Consider the following 20501-nt stretch of genomic DNA (forward strand, 5'->3'; position numbering starts at 1 on the left):
TTTTGATCAATTTAATGTGTCCTTGCTTAATAAAAGTATTAACTTGTTTAAAAAAAAAAAAGAAAGAAAGAAAGAAAGAAAAGAAAAAAAAATGTGCTGACCCCAAACTTTTGAATGGTAGTGCAAATAAGGATATTTACACTTTTAAGGACCTTCATTCATATCTTTAGCTATCTTCAACTGTAAATATCAAAAACAAAATTAATTCTCTGTCTCACAGTTTATTGGAAATGGGGTCTGATGAGCATTGACAGTAGGTGTGTTGACATGAACTGTGCCTAGCCCTGCTGATCAGCAAGAATAGCCGGTTGCAGTTGGGGGTGGGGTTGAGAATAGATCCATCAGATCGGATGCTTTCTGCTTTTGGCAGTGTCTACGGGAATGACATTACCTACATGAAAGCAAACTAAAATGTTGTTGTTGAGTTGACTATGCAGTTTAAGGAAAATGTGCAGTCTAAATTTGAAGCATTTATTTAACCATGAACAAGCCTACATTATGAACACATCCAAAGACAACATGCAGAGAATATGCCTTTAGAGGAACTTACAGAGGAACCTAATCTATTATGCTTCACTTTTATGTTTACGTATATGAAATCTCTGTTAAAAAAAGTTAATTCTAATGCCTCCTAAAAATGGAACAAAAAACATTTCTTCTAGCCAATTTTATAGCGCTTGTAAACTTTTGTCATAATTGATTTGAGAATTCCACTACATTATATACAAAGGATACGCATTTTGGAGGATGGGTGGATGATTTGGAGATTCTTTTGTACTATGTTTTATCTTTTGCTTTATTTAAAATGATTTATACCTGTTTATTGTTTCATTGTTTTGTCTCACACACATTTCACGTCATGTCACACATCAATTCTTAGTTTAATTTTAGTCTCAGTTTTTATCATGGTAAAATAAAGGCACAGAAAACTTTTTGTATGGGACCAGAGTAACTATCTGTTAAATTACTGTTAATTAATCAAAGATGTAATTTGAAATTATATGCTTGCAAATTGGTTGTCAGTGTTAAGACTAAATTAAATGTAATATGTATTGTCATTTCATAAGTCATTTTAAGTGTCTGTGCATGAATAAGGTGAAATTAAATAGAACTCTATAATTTGAGTTTATATTAGAGAAATTATTTGCTCTTCCTGCTTTAACTGCTTTTAATATTTAGATAAACACTCTCATTAGATGCCTGTGGCTTATCTTTCTGCCATTTGCATTCAGCCGTCCTGTCTGAGTGCACGAGTACTATTGTTCAAGCAGTGCTGTTTAACTCTGTTTGTCTGCCTGCTCTGACATTCTTGATTGTCTTCCCTCTGTAGATCTAGAAGACAGAGCGACCAATTCATCTGGACCAATGGGAGACTCAATGGTACCAGTTACATTTGGGCAAAGAGAGAGAATTAAGCACACGAGAAATAACGGCATGTATGAGTAACACTGGAACAAAAACAGGCAACTGCAGTGCAGGAGTACATGCTATAAGTTAAAGTAGCATTAAAAATGACAGCCCTGGGAGAGTTAAAGTCACATCCAGCTAGACAGGCTTCATTTGCCAACATTAAACCACATTTTGAAAAGAAAAAAAAAAGAATATGATATATTATTCGGGTTTCAGGCTAATTGATTTCAGACTTCTTGAGGTGGTCTTAATAAAATAGCAACTGAATGCATTCTGAACCAGAACGAATACTGCCAGTATATCTTTCCATGCTTTCTACTTCACTGTAAAACCGAAGAGTTTAAACTAATGAAATGAAATGAGTTTGTTTCACTCAAATACTACTGAAAGTTCATTGTACTTAAAAGTTATGTGAACCCAAAATTTTATATTAGTAAGCAGAACTTCTTAAACTGACTTGAGTTGCAGCCGACTTCTAGTTCCCAGCATGCTTCGCGTCAGATTGTGTAAGGTGAATAAATGTAATAAAGGGGAGATGTATTATTGTTTACTGCTCTGTTATTTTGGCATTTCAAGGTGTTTCTTTTATGTTGAAGTTTTATAGGTTTACCATCGTGGTGAAGAGTAGTGCTTGCGGATGGGTCGAGAATGGGCTGCAAAACTTCAAGGTGACAACACTTCATGGAAGTATATAGTGATAGGATCTTTGATAGTTATATTAGCACACGCTAGTGTGACATTGTTAATTAGCACATAACCATGAAGATTAAGAGTTAGTTCCAATTCAAATCAGATTGTGGTTAACAAGTTTGTGTAGTACAAAATAAAATGCAGTGGAGAATACTAATAGCAATTGTATTTTTATCGACTCTTTGCTTCTCTCTGGTGGTATAATTATGTATCACAGTTCATTAACTTGAACCATCCATAATGGATAAATGCAAAAACACAGCTTCATATAAGAATAAAACAATTTATTTAAATGCTTTTTTCCCCCCTACAACTGTTTGTGTCTTGTTTAAAGCCTTTCACACAACAAACACTACAAATTATCTCATGGAAATGTTTTACTCAGTGGTCAGAAGTACACTGCAAATTTAGATATGGGAGAAAAAAAACGTAATCACAGTCATTTGTAATATTTCATTCATGAAATAAACCAACAATGAACAAAAGATGTTCACAAGCAAAATTGGAAAATAAATTCACAAATGTAATGTGTGCAAATATGCAATTTCCATCATTCAAATAAAATTGTCCTTTTACCTGCAGACAGCTTGAAACATGCTTTTGATGGGTGCTTTGTAGTAAATTTCTATTTTACCAATTTCCCATTAGTAATGCTTACAACTCAACAGCATGGCTACATGTACTATTGCATTGCAACTTAAGAAATACAACAGTAATTGATTCACTAGTATCTATACATAACCTAAAGAAACACCTTTGTTTTGTCAAATGCAACAGAATGTCTTTTCTACAGTGTGAAGCAACATGGGCATTTCAACGTTCTGGAAGACTTTGTGAAATAGTGTCCATATGGTTGGATTTGTCTACATAGAACAAAAAACTAATAATTTCTTGTGGGGATAATAGTTGTTCTAGTAGGGCTGCCTGTAGCATATGATGACACATATTTTCATTTGTGCACTTTTAAAGTATTTTGGTCATTTTTTGGTCATTTTCACAATTCTGAAATGTATATTTAAAGTGACTTTTTTTTTCACAGAATTGTTGAATTCAAAATGGCTACATGTGTTTTAGTGACTATTCAGGGAGCCAGGGTAAAGTGAGCAATAAGACTGTAAGACAGTATGTCAGCAATAATATATGAAGATTTATTACATGTTTGTAAATTTATGGTTGAATGCAAGAATACAATGGACACTATTCCTTTCCCTGAACAAAAAAAAAAAAAAGATCCAAAAAATTGAACAGCCTAATTAAATAGCCCTCTACCATAAAAAGGAATAAAAAGGGGAAAAAAGTTAAATAATTATAGAAGCACCCCTCACCATACTGGCTTTTTGGTCCACTTCAGGGCACCTGGAATACGTGAATGTGTTCATTATACAGTATTTGTGCCTGCCTCTCAAGTAAGCACTGATATGTTAACAATAAATGCTTTTTAACAAGTGACCAAGGACCAGAGCTTAATTTCACAAGAACTGTCATTTTGATTAAAGTACATCTAATTCCCCGATCGGCTGTCCAGTGCACTTTGTCAAACTGAGTGGTCACTGAATTTGCCTGCTGTTCGGATCTACTCAGTCTTCTTCCTGAGGGCAGGGCTGCTGTTCCAGTAGTAGAGGACCTGAGCTGCAATCACACCATTACAGAAAGAAGAAATGATGTAGGTGACAGCCATGAGGGAATCTCCCGTTTCCTGTACAGAGGACACATTCAAATGGGCATTTATCAATGGAACTATTTCAAACCGTTTTAAAATGAATATAAAAGCCAAAGAGGACCATAAACAAGTTTCACTACCATTAATTTTTGTTGAGTATAATAATTTTATTCAGCAAGGATGCATTAAATTAATCAAATTCGTTAGATACATTTTTACATTGTTCCAAAAAATTATATTTCAAATAAATGCTGTTGTTGAACTTTCTATTAATCAAAGAATCTTTAAAAAATGTATCACACTTCCCACAAAAATATTGGGCAGAACAACTGTTTTCTAAATTGGTAATATTAAAAAACATTACTTGAGCATCAAATCAGCATATTAGAATGATTTCTGAAGGATCATGAGACACTGAAGACTTAAGTAATGGCTACTGAAAAGTCAGCTTCTCAATCACATGAATAAATTACATTTTCAAATATATTAACATTAAGCTTTACATTTTAATTTATAATAACATTTCACAATATTAAAGTTTTTTTTGCAGCCTTGGTGAGCATAAGACACTTCTGTCCTCTAAAATATTGCACGACAGCTCATTATAGTGGTTTTACCTGCACTGTAGTGAATATGCGTGCCAAGGAGCCTGCAAACAGCAGAAACACTGAAATAGCTGATAGCTGTCCAGTGTGGCCATTTCTGTAGTTGGTACCAGCCTGAATTAACTGAAGACACAGAGAAAATTGGATACATTACAAGAAAAATATATTTCTGCTGGGTCAGCTGTTGAATAGAATTGTTGTTTTTTGGCCGGCTTACCCGTCCAAAGATGATGGCTGGCATATTAGAGGCTTGCATGGTAGTAACAACGGACACTGGGGTCACGGGAGAGAGTACGACTGCCAGCAGACCACAATAGACTGCCAGAAACCCCAAACCTGCAAATAATCACAGCACAGTCAAAAGATGCATCATAAACATTGACATTTAAAATAAATGTGAGCAACACAATTTTTTTAATTAGAAAGACATGTCGAATCGTGCTCTTACCTTTGATGGTGTTTCCTCCATAGTGCTGTATGAGAAAACCAATTGTTACAGTTTGAAGCATGAGGAAAAGTGCCTCACCCCAGGAACTGTCAAACATAAAATACATGTTATTATATCTTTATGTGCCCAGTAAAGAGTTTTGCACTTTGTTGATTGATATTTATAAATGCATGGTGTGTATATGGACAAATGTTTACCAGACTTTAGCATAATTATGAAAAGGTGTCACTATTGATTTACCTGAAAGGGAAGCTGTTGGCAATACTGTAGGCCATGGTGCCTGTGATAGCAAACAGCTCCAGTAGCACGGAGTTAAAGCTCAGCCCCTCAGCACTTTTGGCACCAATCAGCTTTAGAATCTGAGGTAGTTTTACTGTGAAGAGACATGCACAAAGCATCAGTGTTAGAAGAAAATTGTTTGGGTTTTTGTGTGTTGTAAAGATGAAGGTGGGTGTTTTCATACCTAATACAGAACCAAGAATAATCCCAATGCCCAGGCCTTTGCTGATTACAATCTTCAGACAATCCACTATAGAAAAATCACAAAGAAGAAATCAGGATTCAATATGACTTTGTAGGGGGTTGCATGAGAAAGTTTGGGCACAGCTAGCCATATTTTTAATGCAAGCTACAAAGCAAACATTTAAAACAGACATCACTATTATTGGTATCTATTATTGTTTATTGTATTTTTGGTGAACTTGTTGCCACACCCACTGTGTTATTCATAAACATCTTTCACACTTTGTACATTCATATTTTTTTCTTTTGGCATGGCAACGATTGTACATTTTGTTTTTTGATAATTATTTTAATTATTGAAAACTTTTTTTTTTACTTCTTGGTCATGTGACCTGATATTGTTACACAAGGCACATTCACAAAAATTTCTCATACAAAAATATTTACATTGCGATATTATGTGCCTATCAAACATTTATTTTAGTAGGACAATAGTGATTTTTTTGTACTGTTAGTCCTTGTGTAATTTGGTGGGTCCAGGCATCAATGGCATTTTCTGAGAAATGCATAAAAAATGAATTTTATATAGAAAATGCATGAACAATCATCATTTTTTTATTTATGTTTTTCTTTATTTTTAGAAGAGTGGAGTGTATGCAGGACCAACAGTGGGATAATAAAATCAGGACATGATTCCAATCAATCTTGAACCCATGAGCCAACAGGCCTCAAATGTCCTAAACTAGTGGATAGACCACTGTACCACTCATTCCTACAACCATCAAATCAGCTCGTCTGTAAGGGCATTTTCAAATTTGTCTATTAATAATTTAAAATTGTAAGTTAGAGTTTTCAGTGGTGTCATATTTTTGTTTGTGTAAAGAAACATAAGTTTAAGAACCCTACATTCATGCCCACATCAGGTGAAATTTTGCTCAACATGTATAATTTTCATGAGATTTTAAAATACTAAAAGCCATGGACAACTTTCAATAAAGGGAACGCTCCACTACACATCCATGTGTACAAAATCAAATTTTTTTTTGCTTAATTAAAATATTAGATTCTTTTTATTATTCATATCCAAGTTGTTGGTTTTGCAGTTATATTACAGGCAAAGTGTCATCATTAGATCACATGACCATTCAAATATAATTGATTTGATTTTGTCATGTACTGAAAACACAAAATCTGATTTCCCTAAAAAAATGCATGTATAGGAAATGTTTGTGTTTGTATGTATGTATGTATGTATGTATCGAATCGGAACAGCAAAGTCCACTCAAAAATTGAGCCGACAGGAAACATCGATGTAGTACAGTATTGTTTCTGTCTGCAATAGCCCTACTGTGTTGTAATGTTGTGGTATATGGGCAACTCTGGTAACGCTGCCCTCTCATTCATTGATCTGCTAACCGCTATGTTATGCTCGTGTGTTCTGATAATAATAGCTTTCTAGGACTAAACATTATTTGGATAATTGGTAAAAAAAAAAAAGTTAAATATCTTAACCCTACTGTTAACCTACCTGAAAAACTAAAAAGCAATTTATTTAATTTGAAGGCCTGTCTTTATGTTTTATTTGTGCTATCATTATTATTTTCTTTATTTCTTATTTTATTGCTGACTGCTTACTTGTCATTTTTTATTCAATTCAAAGTTTGAAATCAAGCTATCTCGTGCTACTGCACCAAAATTACCCCACTGTAAAATAAAAAAAACACTGAGTGAGCAAAAATTTGTGAGATAGCTAGTTATAATGGTAATTAAATAATGTTTACATATGTATAAAAGCCTAACGTTACATTAAAATCTGTCATATAAATTGGTCTCTTCATTAGAAATTAGCCTACTGATTATCACCATTGATGGACACATTTTTTTAATAATATTAAAAATATATATCTGTATGACTTATATATTATATTCTGCAGTTCTGCCCTGTTGTACCGAATATCTACACTTTTCAAATTATCATATCGAAGTTAGAAATTCAAATTTGGTCACAAAATTAATTTTGTAGGGTGCCACAAGTTTGTTAAAATTTCCAAAGGGTGCCGCGACTAAAAAAAGGTTGGGAAACACTGATGTAAGATGTGGGTCAGGATTGTGTGATTATATCACAAATGGTGTGACATCATCGGGTCACGTGAGCAGGAAGTTATATAGATTTTTTTTTGTTTTTTGTTATATAGATTTGTAGACTTCAAAAATTCATTAAAAATACACAATCATATTTACAAAGTCCAAGTTGTGCAAGATGTGTGTCAGGATTGTGTGAAGATATTACAACTGGTGTGACATCATCGGGTCACGTGAGCAGGAGGCTATATAGATTTGTATATTTCAAAAATTCTTTAAAAACAGACTAAATGACTTTTCCAAAATCCAAGTCGTGTAAGAGGTGTTAAAAGGGTTACTGAATGTATTACAGGTGCCATAACACCTGTTTCTATCAATTAAAAGAAAATGTTGGAGTAATATGTAATAACTTAATGCATGGTGAACATCCCATTCACAGCTTAAAATTACGTATTAATGGTTTACCACTTAATTCACATCTTTACATTTTATGTGCATGTTTTTGAATCTCGGAATGCATATCTTTTTTTTATGCACTTTTGAGTCCCTTAATTCGCTCGGCGAATGTCTAACGAATGTCCAACATAAAACCAACTTTACCGCACCATCAAGCGCGAGGTAGTGAAGCTGACGAGGTTTAATACAAGAGTAGCAGAATAAAACACATTTAACTTACAGCTCAGAGAACCACTTAAGAGCTACGAAGCATATTTTATATGACAGATGATTACTACTGAAGACTATTTTAAATAAATAAGAATATCTCCCCTAAAGTCGATAATGCAGTTACCACCAAAGCTGCTAAAATGATAGCTGTTCCGATATTTTACAAGAGAAAGATCCACTTTGTCATTGAATCGTTGTAAGCATACCAGGAAAGAAGCTTTGTAATATCTTCCAATTATCTATAGTTACCACTAAACTCATCAAATGTGAACCTACCGTGCAGAAGATTGAACTGCAAAAAGAACTCGTCGTAACATTTTTCTGGCATTAAATAATTAACCAGAATATCTTTGAAAGGGTCCATAAATGATGTTTCTACAACCGCTTCCGCCATGATGCAAACGTCAAATCAAGTCACGTGATGTCGTGCGCTGCTGTAATTCGTCTCCTTTATTTATGGAAACTCTTCTAGTAACTTGTGTTCCCACGACTTGCGGCCCAAATTATTTATTAGTTGAAATGTATTATTATTATTATTAGTAGTAGTAGTAATACCAGTATGTGTATAAAATTTGACTTGTTTTTTTCTGTCAGCAAAAGGTGGTTCCATATCGCCGATATAAAAAGATACCTTGCTAGTTTGTCCTCAGTGACACTCCGTAGAAGCGATAGTGAAAATGAAATTTTAGATGTGGTAATTTTTTGTTTCTTTGCACTCAAGTTATCCCAATTACACAGGCTGAAATGAACACGAATCGCTCAATAAGAAAAACTGAATCGGGACTAAGTTCCGACATTTCAGGCCAACCGTATTGCGTCTCAGTGTTGAAAGAGGGCTACTGCACAGCTGAATCAGACGGGACGTTTAGAGCTGACGGCACTATCTCTTTAATTACCGGACCACAGACTATTCTGGTAGACACCGGAGGTCCATGGGATCGAGACTTTCTGGTCGCAAAACTTAAGGAGAAGGGTCTGACACCAGATAATGTTGCTACAGTAGTCGGAACCCACGGTCACTCTGACCACGTGGGAAACTTGGGGTTGTTTCCAAACGCCAAAATAATCGTGGGATGTGACATAAGCGTGGGGGATCGATATCTGCCTAACCAGCTGGCTGAGGGAGAGCCATACCCTATTGATGATTTTGTAAGTTATTCATATGTCATATGTGGCCATAATTAGACTCTATATGTACTGAAGTAGCATACAAGTATAATTAACTGATCCACGTTATCCACAAGGTATCCGTCATTCCCACGCCTGGCCACATGGGTCGAGATGTCAGTGTCCTGGTGAAGGGAACATCAGAGGGGACGGTCCTTGTCGCTGGAGACTTGTTTGAACGTTGCCATGATGAAGATTCATGGAAGGAGCTGAGCGAGAACCCTCAGATACAAGAGACCAACCGACAGATGGCGCTGCAGATTGCTGATGTGATCATTCCCGGACACGGGCCATTATTTAGAGTCCACAGGGAATAATGGCATTGACGTACTCCTGGACTTGAGTTGTTGAGCAATTATGAAACCTTGATCACAAAGAACACATTAATTTATATCACCAGTCTGACGCAGGGATTTTAAAATAGGACCTTGGTGTTGAAACTGTACAGCTACTGTAGATGTGAAATGAGATCACTTCATTTATCAGTGTTGACCATTCATACTTCAGTCTTAGTTTTTCAGTTTACCCGCATCGAGTGCTCAAGGCAGTGACACACTTGCTTGGGTTATTTTTAGGCGTATCTTGTTTTTAGATCATGTGACAAAAGATGGCTATGGAAGATATGATTGATGTCATATGTTGTAACTCAGCAGTAAATGAGGTTAAAGATGGGACTTTGACTAAAATAATCTGGGGATGTACATTTTATGTGTGCCATCTTAATGCTTTATATAGGGTTAATACAAAATGAAACCTTTTGGGGGAAAAAAGGCTACTGTTGTGAATTTTTTTGTACTTTTAAACAGTTAAGTACAGTCACAATAGGCAATTATATAAAGTTATCAAGAGTAGCAACAAGCAATCTAAGACCATTTACATGATTTTTAATATCTTTTTATGTGACCTAAATGTTAAATCATTGCTTCATGCTAAAGCTGTTTGCCATAGCCTGTCAAAATATATGCTTTATGATTATTTTGTGTCAATATAAATATGAATTACAGCATTTTACTATGTTTGCATGTGTTTTTGTTCTCATCCTCATCCCAAACCTTCTTTAGGACCCGCAGCATCCGCGTAAGAAATGAATTCTTATTCAGGTAGTATTTAAGCACAGAACATTTACTCTACACGAGTGCTGTCAAAAATAATGGATGTAAATTGTTTTTAAAAGTTATAGAAAGTGTTTACTCGCTGAGCTATTGCTGTACAACATTTTACATTTTGTACATTATTTAGGTCAGCAATTAACTTTACTTGACATTAAGGTCAGGTAAAGTTCATTAATGTCAAAAGTTTCTCACAGTGGTTAACCAAAGAATATGCATTCAGGAAAGTCTCACCTCTCGTTTCATTATTGCCATGGCAGCTTATGTTGATGAGATATTTGAGTGTTGTGGTAAACAACTCAAGAACCAATGTGGACTTTATTAAATAAAGTAGTATTTGTTCTACTTTTCAGACTCTTCTTAATAAATATTACTATATATCTGATTTGCTGACACATGGCACTGTTTTTCCACTAACTTCACAGCCATTATAATGATACAAAATGTTACGTCTTCTCCCATTATCGAAACATTAACATATATGTACCTTGATCCATATACCTGGGCATTCAAAGGGAGTTTTTTTTTTATCAGATTTAGCTCACTTCTAAGGACAATTTTGTCCCAGAAGTAAAAATTACCCAATAGGTTTGACATGCAGTCATATGGAATAAAATTATGCAAATATCTGATGTACTAGTGTGAACTTGGTCAGAGTTTCCGCTGCTGGTTTATAGATTTTTCGATAAGAGAACATGTGGGATCTGAAGATAAATGCAATAAAAGGTTCAGAGTTCAGTAAAGAGCCACACGCAGGCCCACACCTCCAACAATTAATAACATTCACTGATATCTGGCTTTAAAGATAGATGCCAGGATATAATAATTATCATATGACATCACTGAATAGATTATATTGCAACCATTGCACCTATTGAGGTCATATGTATGATTGGCTAGCAATAACAGAAGCTTTATAAGAACAATGTTCTTATAAACAACCTCAAAACACTGTTTTTCTGTCTAGCATACATTCAGTATGTTTCTACATTAAAAAAAAAAAAGTTTTTGACAGAGTGACGTTGGTAATTCAAAGTACAGTCATCATTTTTATGGCAACTAATGATTCATAAAAATGTGACATCAGTAACTGACCTGATCACAGGTAGGTGTGCTAGTCTAGTCATATACAGTATATAATTCATCCTCTCCTCACTTTAGCACTCGAGAAGAAAGGCTTACACGGCTGAAGTCTACTTAATATTTCTCATTTTTAATTAAACAAAATATTTACATCATGTGTACAGGAAAGTGCTCCAAGTTCATTGGCATCTGTCTCTATCCGCTGGCACTGCTGTCCATCATCTGCAACATTTTTCTGTTCTTCCCTGATTTTCAAACCATTTATTCCAAGGAGGAAGCAGAGGGACTCTACCGTCTTACAGATGAGATCAAATACATGGGAGGTGTTGTTGGAGGAGGCATCTTGGTGAGGAAATTCTCTTTCTCATTGTATTGTCACTGAGTTTTCCCTGACATTTCTGCTGGTGTTGTCTGACCAGTTTATAGGCACTATTTACATGAATATCCTAAAAAGAGAGCATACTTTGTAGGCTACATATCTTTAATATGTGACCCTGGACCTCAAAACCAGTCATAAGTCGCACGGGTATATTTGTAGCAATAGCCAACAATACATTGTATGTATCGATTTTTCTTTTATGCCAAAAATCATTAGGATATTAAGTAAAGATCATAATCCATGAAGATATTTTGTAAATTTCCTACCATAAATATATAAAAAATGTATTATCATTAGTAATATGCATTGCTAAAGGACTTTATTTGGACAACTTTAAAGGCGATTTTCTCCTTTTCACCCTCAGATTCCAGATTTTTAAATAGTTGTATCTCGGACAAATATTGTCCTATCATAAGAATCCATACATCAATGGAAAGCCCTGATGTATAAAATCCATTCAAAAAATGGATCCTCATGACTGGATTTGTGGTCCAGTGTCACATATATTGATATAGCTACTGTTTTTCCATTTTAGGTGTTGATCCCTGCGATCCACATCCACAGCACAGGGAGACAAGGCTGTTGTTCAAACCGCTGTGGGGTGAGTTTTTCCAGGGTCATGGATTTGAATACACTAATACACTTCAGTAATTGAAATACTGCCTAAGCATTAAAGCTGGTGTGTCTACTTTACTTTAAAAAGGAATATTCATCAAAATAGAAATATTCTATTATCATTTACTCACCCTCATGTCATTCCAAACATGATCAAATATGCTCTTCTACATTTTCCATTTAGTGACCCTTGCTGGTTGTGTTGTATTTGCCCATTAGATGTTCCTGTCCATTATCTTCGCTGCAGTTGGTGTGGCTGGTGCCCTGTACAGTGGCATTATAGCTGTGGTTGGACTGATTCATGGACCAGTTTGCATGCTTGAAAATAATAAATGGAGCAGACCATTCCTAAACAGGTATGAAAATGAATGGTCCGTCCCATTTCAGAGGGCCTAAGAGGTTGTTTTCCGAAATGAACATTTATTGAAAAAATGTATAGAGAGGAACAGAGTCTCTCTCCCTCTCTCTCTCTCTCTCTCTCTCTTATGGCCCTATTAACTGTGTTGTGGAGAGTTACTGTTTTCTTTTTCTTTAATGTGACAATTTTTTTGTTGTTTGCAGCACTGAAAGCTACTTGGGAAACACTGAAATTTGGGAAATTTGCGAAGAGCCAGAAAATATTGTGGTGTTTAATATTGGCCTGTTTTCTGCCCTGCTGGTGGCCGCTTGTTTAGAGCTGCTGCTCTGTGGATTCCAGGTGCTCAACGGTCTCTTTGGCTGCATCTGTGGTACATGCAATCACAAAGAGGTATGTACTCTAGATACAAAGGTGACTTAATTTCTAAAGGTCAAATCATTCATTTACCGCATTTATTACTAATAGTCATGCAATATCTAATAGAAAGATTGATTTATGGTTTCAGCATGGTGTCTTACACAATTTTTTGATAGTGGATCTAAATTATGCTCTATTTCCTTTAGGTGGCATAAGTTCAAAATGACAACAGCCAGATAACACAGGATCAAGATTTATCACCAGACACGTATCAGTCTTAAATATCGATCTGTGACCTTTAGCAAATGTGGGAGTGTGCAGTAATAAACAAGAAAGGACCTACGAAATGTACTTCGCTGTCTAACATTATATGTTGTCTATAAAAACATTATTTAGAGATTGAATAACAGATTGAGAAAATGTGGCAGAACAACCTTACTGGTAATTTCCAAATAAAATAAAATTGGTCCATTTTTTGTATAAATGTAAATAAGTTTTTTTTTTCTTATTTTATCCAGATCTTTTAATAATAGTCAATGTTATGTTAATATTAATGTATTTATGTTAACATGGCAAAATATAATAAAATAATGTTCTTAAAAAAAAATGTTAAAAATGGGTTTTAAGTTCACTTTTGTTGCTGAATTGCATCTGTACATGTGTATCAAGAGTAATTGCATTTTCAACCACTTTCATGTCAGGTAGGACTTTTTGACTATGATCTGAATGTACCCAGATGTTTAAGGCATTTTACTCTTTAAAAAAAAAAAAGATTTAGCTAGTGTAGTTGGTTGTAGTGGCTGAAATAAAACTCATAAAACTCAATTTAACTGGTCTTGGGTTGCTTCTTTATTGCACTTTTGTGATAATCTATGTGACTTACTACTGAGGAGTTCAGTGTGGTTCAGTGTGGTTTTTGGAGTGTTTCTGCATGAATGTTTGTGTTCATTCATTAGTATTTTAAGCAGTATAAGAGGAGACCTTAAAAAGAAAACGACAAGCAGCGGACTGTTTCTGCTCTCACCGCAAACGCATTTCCTGAAGTAAACTGAAGAGATGAGACTGCAGCACAAGAGACGTCTTGGTTCATTGGCATTAGTACCAACAGAAGAAACTCTCTTCTAAAAAACACAAACGGTGAGTGCAATTACAACACCCACATAATAATTTTCTACATGTTAACTTATGTTAACAGATACAACTTTAAATTGTAATAATAGATTAGCAAGTTTTGAACTTAATATCAACTAACATTAATAAATGCTATATAATTATTGTTCATGTTAACTATTGCTTCTTTATTGCACTTTTGTGATAATCTATGTGACTTACTACTGAGGAGTTCAGTGTGGTTCAGTGTGGTTTTTGGAGTGTTTCTGCATGAATGTTTGTGTTCATTCATTAGTATTTTAAGCAGTATAAGAGGAGACCTTAAAAAGAAAACGACAAGCAGCGGACTGTTTCTGCTCTCACCGCAAACGCATTTCCTGAAGTAAACTGAAGAGATGAGACTGCAGCACAAGAGACGTCTTGGTTCATTGGCATTAGTACCAACAAAAGAAACTCTCTTCTAAAAAACACAAATGGTGAGTGCAATTACAACACCCACATAATAATTTTCTACATGTTAACTTATGTTAACAGATACAACTTTAAATTTTAATAATAGATTAGCAAGTTTTGAACTTAATATCAACTAACATTAATAAATGCTATATAATGATTGTTCATGTTAACTAATATAGTTAATTAATGTTAACAAATGAAACCTTATTGCAAAGTGTTACCAAATACTGTAAATGTAAAAGATTAAAAGAAATTCCATGTGTATTAAAGGCATTTGACTTCTCTGCCATATGACATATCTATAAATAGATTTAAAATGGCATGTTTTTGGGCAGTCCTGACTTTTAACAACTTCTATAAAAGTAATGCATGTTAGTCTAGAGGTATTCTTTTCATTTAGTGTGCAAGTAGCGTATCTAGGCTATAAATATATTTAAATAAACCACACAAGATTGCTACTGAATTGAACAGCTTTGACATTTCTGTTAACTCATTTTCTGTTCTACTGTAAAAACATCACTTATACAACACAATAATAATAATAATAACTAATAAGACAATTAATAAAACAATGAAGTAAAGACAGTATCAGAACATACAGAAGTTTTCTTTTTTCTTCAACTTTTTTAGCTAACATAATTGTTGTGCAACATTTTTTTCAATAAAGATGACAAATGTGTGGGTGCCAGGATGGCAAGATCTGAAATTGTACCCTTTACGAGACTGTTCATGTCATTTGACCTTTAGAAATACACATTTCAACCCTACACTCGTTTCTAAACACTTTGAGTAGGAGGAAAGGTTTATTCTCAGACACTTTTGTATTTCCCACGCACACAAGCTACTATACATTCTTGCAATACTCTGCTGAACATCTGCAAATAATCAATAACTAAGATCTCTTCTTGGTGCAAAGATTGTTAGGCATGATATTGTTGCATTAACCATCATTACACAACCATTTGCTTCTCTGTCATTACAGGCCATTGAAGGTTAGTCAAGAAGATAAATCCTGAGACCAGCGATGTCAAATCTTACGAATTTGACATGTCCAAAATCAGAAAAAGACCAGGTTTTTGTGGTTGTGTATTCAGTGGTTTTCATTTTTGGACTAATCCTCAACCTGACTGCACTTGTGATTTTTTTCCGTAACTCTAAATCACGCTCGCACACCACCGTGTACATGATTCACCTGGCCTTTGCTGATATTATTCTGGTTTGTACACTTCCTGTGCGGATCTATTACCACGGTGGGTTGGGGGTTCCGAACCTGAAAATCTGTGAATTTGCTGGTCTCATACTGCTAAGTAACATGTACAGCAGCATCTTCCTCCTCACGTGCATTAGCCTTGACCGTTGTGTAGCAGTCTGCTTCCCGCTGTCTTCTCGTGTCCGTGAGGGACGCAAGAAAGCATGGTGCGTGTGTCTGGGAATCTGGATCTTAACTATTACAACAAGCTTGCTGATCTACTTTCAAAAGAAGCAAGACAATACACAGCACAACATCACATGTTTTAGTAGTTTTCCTAGAATTTCGACTCAGAAACCTGCTCTCGCTTCCACTCTAATTGTCGGGTTTGGGATCCCACTGACTGTTATGATTGTCAGCTCATGGGGGCTCATCCGAGCTATAAGTAAAAGCACAGCTGTCCAGACTAGCGACCTAGTAGACAGCGGAAGGATTAAAAGGATGATAATAACAAACGTGGCCATCTTTCTGTTTTGTTTTCTGCCATATCATGTTATGCTCGTGCTACTTGATGACTATAAAAATCCGTGCTCACTGTTAACAGCCTACCAGTATAGCCTCATGTTAGCCTGCCTGAATGCAATGCTGGACCCCGTGGCGTACTACTTCACAACAGAGACGTTTTGAAGAAAAATGGACGTTGAAGCTGTACGCAAAAAATGGCAAATGAACAGTCACAGCTCAGAAGGAAACAACTGCTCACGTGCCCACAACGTGAGAGCATCAGTGGGGTCTATTCAACTCACAAGATCAAAATGAATGTTCATGTAGGCTAGGTCTCTCGTGCTTACATCGACATAGTTTACATGACAATTCACATATAGCTATCTGCTTTTGTAAGAAGGAAACAAGTTGAGAGATAGAATAATCATGTATGACTCAAAGGTTTTAAAAACAAAAAAAAAGAAAGAAAGAAAACCACAAGAAGTCTGACTTTTACATTTCTGGATGAACTGCTAACTGCATGCAAGCACAGTATGTGCAAAAATAAGTGTGGTCTTTATCATATATGCATCTCTGATAAAATAAGTAAATGACTCATTCAGTCATTGATGTGCAACCCCTATTTTTTTTTTTCACAAGGAGCCATTGTAATGTAACAGTATGATAAATTAGGATCATGTTTTTGATGAATATATGCAAAAGACAGTGAACTTATTCTAAGACAGTTAGATTAGAGCATTATATTCTCATCATGCTTTTCAGTAATTATTCATAACCTTTCAGTTTTGCAGCAGTTTTTGTTCACGTATTTCAAATGTTAATATTTGTAAGTATCGGTGCATTATAATTTTGCATGTGCATTTTTGATATGTGCATGGCATTTTGTTACTTTTCCATATAATAGTAGACTATATGGACACGTGTTTAATTTAACATTGCCTGCTTAGAAATTTCCTGTTACATAGTGGAAAGTTTTGAAAGTTTTGATATTAGTTGTTTGAAAAACCCCACCAAAACCCTCTTTCGTGCCTGTTTTCACACTTCCCCCTCTCCACCACATCCGTTTGACCTGGTACACATAGCTTGTGCTCAGTACAACAGAAATTGTGTGTAAATATGTTAATAAAAGTGATTAATACTTACCAAAGTATATTTAATTCTCTTTTTGCAGTTGTAATCATTGTTATCCATCCATGTGGCTTTCTTTTTCTGATGCCAAAGGGAAACAAAAAGCAGGCATTGCATTGATTAATAAAAACACACACCTTTTTTATTTATTTATTTAAAGGAAGGATGGTGAAACTTGTTCCTCTCATGACCACGTTTCCCAACAACCGGCTTTAATGTTCTGCTTTTTATCTCCCTTTAAAACATTGCATTTACTAGCTTGAAGCCCCATCTTCGTTAGTGAAGATGACTAAATGACTCATTGCATAAATGATTGCTGTTAAATTATAATATTAGAATACTTTAATCTTTTACTTGTTGCTAAAAAGCCGTTTTATAAAACGGATAGTTCCGGTCCTTTATTCTGATTGGCTTAGCCACGTTTGAAGCTGTTGTAAATTACTCTACAAACATACACCTTTGTTGTTTGTCTGTTGCTTGGAAACCACTTTGTTGCAACCACAACTGATTCTGAGGAACTGTTTGGTGGAAAAATACTGTTTTTATTAATATCATTACACTTTATTTGCTCTGTTTTATTATGTGACACCTTACTACGTATATGGAATAACTGTTTTATAAAAGCAATAAGCCCTGTGAAGCTGTGGTTTACAGTGAATTTATATATATATATATTTGAATTTAAAATGAATTTGAATGTTCCTGTGGCTCAGTGGTAGAGCACGGCGTTAGCAGCGCAAAAGTTTGTGGGTTCAATTACCAGGAAACACACATACTGGTAAAAAATGTATAGCCCGAATGCACTGTAAGTTGCTTTGGATAAAAGCATCTGCTAAATGCATAAATTATTATTTATAACAGCTAAGGGGGAATTTATAACTCTGCTTTGCATCGTGCCTAACAACGCCCCTTAGCTGTTATAAATTCACTGTAAACCATGGCTTCTTGGGGCTTATTGCTTTAGTTTTCCATGGCTCTGGCAGAAACTGCCTTGTTGCTAGGAGACGCATGACAAATAGAAACAATATGTTCTAAAATCGACTCAAATATCAAATGTGTTTGATCTCCTCCGACTGGATTAAATCAGAGTCTGAAGCTAAAAATCAAGAGTCTGTGACCATCACACATTACGTGATTTTCTATGAAATCTGTCATGTCAAATCTGCAGACTGGCTCTTACTTTCAGCAACTAGTCAACTTCTTCAGACTGTAAATAGGGACAAAATTTGTGTAGTGTATTCCAGTCTTTAGAGGGTAGGTCTGATTTTTAGGGATATGATCTTTCTCCAGTACTGCCTTCATTTTCATCCTGCACGTCTTAAGTTAAGGATTGACATTTTGAAGGATGTATGCAGATAACCACAAATGTCTGCTGACTGAGTGATTGACTAAGCCAAAAGCAGGGGCGGTTTCTTCATTAGGACGATAGGGGTGACGCAAGGGAAGTACGAAAGGGAGGGATTCTTTCTATCACATTCAACCACAGTGTCACGCACTTGCTGCATCCCAATGTGCCTACTTATACTACGCCCTTAAAGTATGTACTCTTTTAGTGAAGAAGAAGTACACACTTTTGAGTGTGTAGTAGAAGAGTAGCCAAGCTTTGGGACATACTATCTGTGAATCTTTGGGTAGATAGCGAATCGATTCAATTCACAATTAATAGGTTTTCGATTCGATTCAAGAACGATTTTTGCAAATTCAGAACGATTCAATTCGATTCGATTCGATTCACAATTTAATTTAATTCGATTCGATTCGATTAACGATTCTATTCTGCATTCACAGGATTATTTAAATGCTTCCCCTAAATTCTTTAAATGCGTAGTCAGGGGGCAAATTACACAGCAGCCTTTATGGTTAGAGAACCATATTTAGAGAAAAAAAAACACTTTTGTCCATTGTTAGATGCTAGTTTAATGATGCTATGGCATGACATGGCATATGTAGCCAAAATGTTACATACAGTTATGCCAAAAAAAAAAAAAGAGCTTTAAAAGTATTATATAGGCTAACATTTTGTCACACCAGGGGCGTAGCCATCATTTCAGAAGTGACAGAAATGTCAAATACAATAATTTTATGTATGTATGTTTTATTATGATTTTTATTTTATTTTTTACAAGGAATTATTTTCTTATCTCTTACTTTGAATTTGCTACAAGAAATCAAAAACACCACTGGACAATAATCAATAATTTGTAATCTATAATTGTTTTCCTAATGCCAATTTTTTTTTTCGTTTTATATACAAACAATTATTTCAATTTTCTGCACAGAATAAGGTAGAAATATACTTTATAGTTTATGTACTGTAATAAATGATATGTCAATTAGCACTGCATCATTCATAAATTTTATTTATTTATTGTGTTTATTGTCTTAACGTTTCAGTTCATTCAGCTTTTTATTCAGCTTAGCTGCAGATATAGCCTGGCACGCGTCTTAAGTTCTATGAGTGCGAGATCACGTCTCTTTCAGTGCTAAAGCTTCTTTATCTCATTTTCATAAAATAAAATGCGATAGTATTTAACTTTTCCTCTCCATCAGCAAATGATGATTCTGAAGGAAAACTGTTTGCTATAGCAACAAACGCTACTTTCATACATCTGATTATCAGATAAACCTTGCACTCTTAATTATTTCAAGGTTGTTGTTAATGTTGTGGTTAAGGTCTCCATTAATTCGTGCTTGTAGTAATTTAATGTGTATATATTTTGAAAGCATTGAATCGCTATAGAAATCGTGATTCATTCGATTCTTACTATTTTAAATCGATTACTGTCAGAAATCGACAATTCACGATTCAAAATCCATGTTTCAAGATCGATGCATATGCATCGTCAGGGTTTGTAATCGATGCATCGAGAAAACGAGTGAATCGCTAGTTACACCCCAAGCGGCAACCTCCCGCTCTCTCTCGTGATGCCAACAAGGAAGTGACTTAAACTGTAATTCATCGACTGGCCGCTAGAGGCTGGCTGCAAAAGGGAGTCAATCCCATAGACTCCCCATGTTAAAAT

The 20501-nt window shown here is 35.1% G+C and overlaps 4 protein-coding genes across 4 annotated transcripts; 3 read left to right on the forward strand and 1 right to left on the reverse strand.

Moving 5' to 3' along the window:
- Positions 1 to 2316: 2316 nt before the first annotated feature.
- Positions 2317 to 8479, reverse strand: LOC107687039 (mannose-P-dolichol utilization defect 1 protein-like). Its single transcript, XM_016484175.1, has 7 exons — positions 8300 to 8479; positions 5277 to 5342; positions 5054 to 5186; positions 4814 to 4899; positions 4583 to 4701; positions 4378 to 4488; positions 2317 to 3796 (listed from the first exon to the last, which is right to left on the reverse strand). Exons 1-7 carry the CDS (start codon positions 8415 to 8417, stop codon positions 3674 to 3676), a joined length of 756 nt encoding a protein of 251 aa, XP_016339661.1. The 5' UTR covers positions 8418 to 8479; the 3' UTR covers positions 2317 to 3673.
- An 88-nt stretch (positions 8480 to 8567) lies between these two features.
- On the forward strand, positions 8568 to 10184 carry LOC107687040 (metallo-beta-lactamase domain-containing protein 1). Its single transcript, XM_016484176.1, has 2 exons — positions 8568 to 9172; positions 9268 to 10184. The coding sequence occupies exons 1-2, from the start codon at positions 8768 to 8770 to the stop codon at positions 9505 to 9507; spliced, it is 645 nt and encodes a 214-aa protein (XP_016339662.1). The 5' UTR covers positions 8568 to 8767; the 3' UTR covers positions 9508 to 10184.
- Positions 10185 to 11462: 1278 nt separating this feature from the next.
- Positions 11463 to 13886, forward strand: LOC107687041 (transmembrane 4 L6 family member 5-like). Its single transcript, XM_016484177.1, has 5 exons — positions 11463 to 11728; positions 12297 to 12362; positions 12596 to 12732; positions 12938 to 13124; positions 13298 to 13886. The coding sequence occupies exons 1-5, from the start codon at positions 11537 to 11539 to the stop codon at positions 13304 to 13306; spliced, it is 591 nt and encodes a 196-aa protein (XP_016339663.1). The 5' UTR covers positions 11463 to 11536; the 3' UTR covers positions 13307 to 13886.
- Positions 13887 to 14178: 292 nt separating this feature from the next.
- Positions 14179 to 17133, forward strand: LOC107687038 (lysophosphatidic acid receptor 6-like). The gene is made up of 2 exons (XM_016484174.1): positions 14179 to 14228; positions 15640 to 17133. The coding sequence occupies exon 2, from the start codon at positions 15682 to 15684 to the stop codon at positions 16531 to 16533; it is 852 nt and encodes a 283-aa protein (XP_016339660.1). The 5' UTR covers positions 14179 to 14228; positions 15640 to 15681; the 3' UTR covers positions 16534 to 17133.
- The last annotated feature ends 3368 nt before the right edge of the window (positions 17134 to 20501 follow it).

The sequence above is a fragment of the Sinocyclocheilus anshuiensis genome, unplaced genomic scaffold (assembly GCF_001515605.1).
Source record: "Sinocyclocheilus anshuiensis isolate Anshui unplaced genomic scaffold, SAMN03320099.WGS_v1.1 scaffold2054, whole genome shotgun sequence".
Lineage (NCBI taxonomy): Eukaryota > Metazoa > Chordata > Actinopteri > Cypriniformes > Cyprinidae > Sinocyclocheilus > Sinocyclocheilus anshuiensis.

Excerpts from the sequence above, each read along its gene's own strand:
- LOC107687039 (XM_016484175.1), bottom strand. The coding sequence starts at position 8,417 with ATGGCGGAAGCGGTTGTAGAAACATCATTTATGGACCCTTTCAAAGAT. Across the intron at positions 5,187-5,276 it reads TATTCTTGGTTCTGTATTAG|TAAAACTACCTCAGATTCTA; the intron begins GTATGAAAACAC and ends GTCTCTTCACAG. Across the intron at positions 4,489-4,582 it reads CAGCCATCATCTTTGGACGG|TTAATTCAGGCTGGTACCAA; the intron begins GTAAGCCGGCCA and ends CTGTGTCTTCAG.
- LOC107687040 (XM_016484176.1), top strand. The coding sequence starts at position 8,768 with ATGAACACGAATCGCTCAATAAGAAAAACTGAATCGGGACTAAGTTCC. Across the intron at positions 9,173-9,267 it reads CATACCCTATTGATGATTTT|GTATCCGTCATTCCCACGCC; the intron begins GTAAGTTATTCA and ends GTTATCCACAAG.
- LOC107687041 (XM_016484177.1), top strand. The coding sequence starts at position 11,537 with ATGTGTACAGGAAAGTGCTCCAAGTTCATTGGCATCTGTCTCTATCCG. Across the intron at positions 11,729-12,296 it reads TTGTTGGAGGAGGCATCTTG|GTGTTGATCCCTGCGATCCA; the intron begins GTGAGGAAATTC and ends TTTCCATTTTAG. Across the intron at positions 12,733-12,937 it reads AGCAGACCATTCCTAAACAG|CACTGAAAGCTACTTGGGAA; the intron begins GTATGAAAATGA and ends TGTTGTTTGCAG.
- LOC107687038 (XM_016484174.1), top strand. The coding sequence starts at position 15,682 with ATGTCAAATCTTACGAATTTGACATGTCCAAAATCAGAAAAAGACCAG.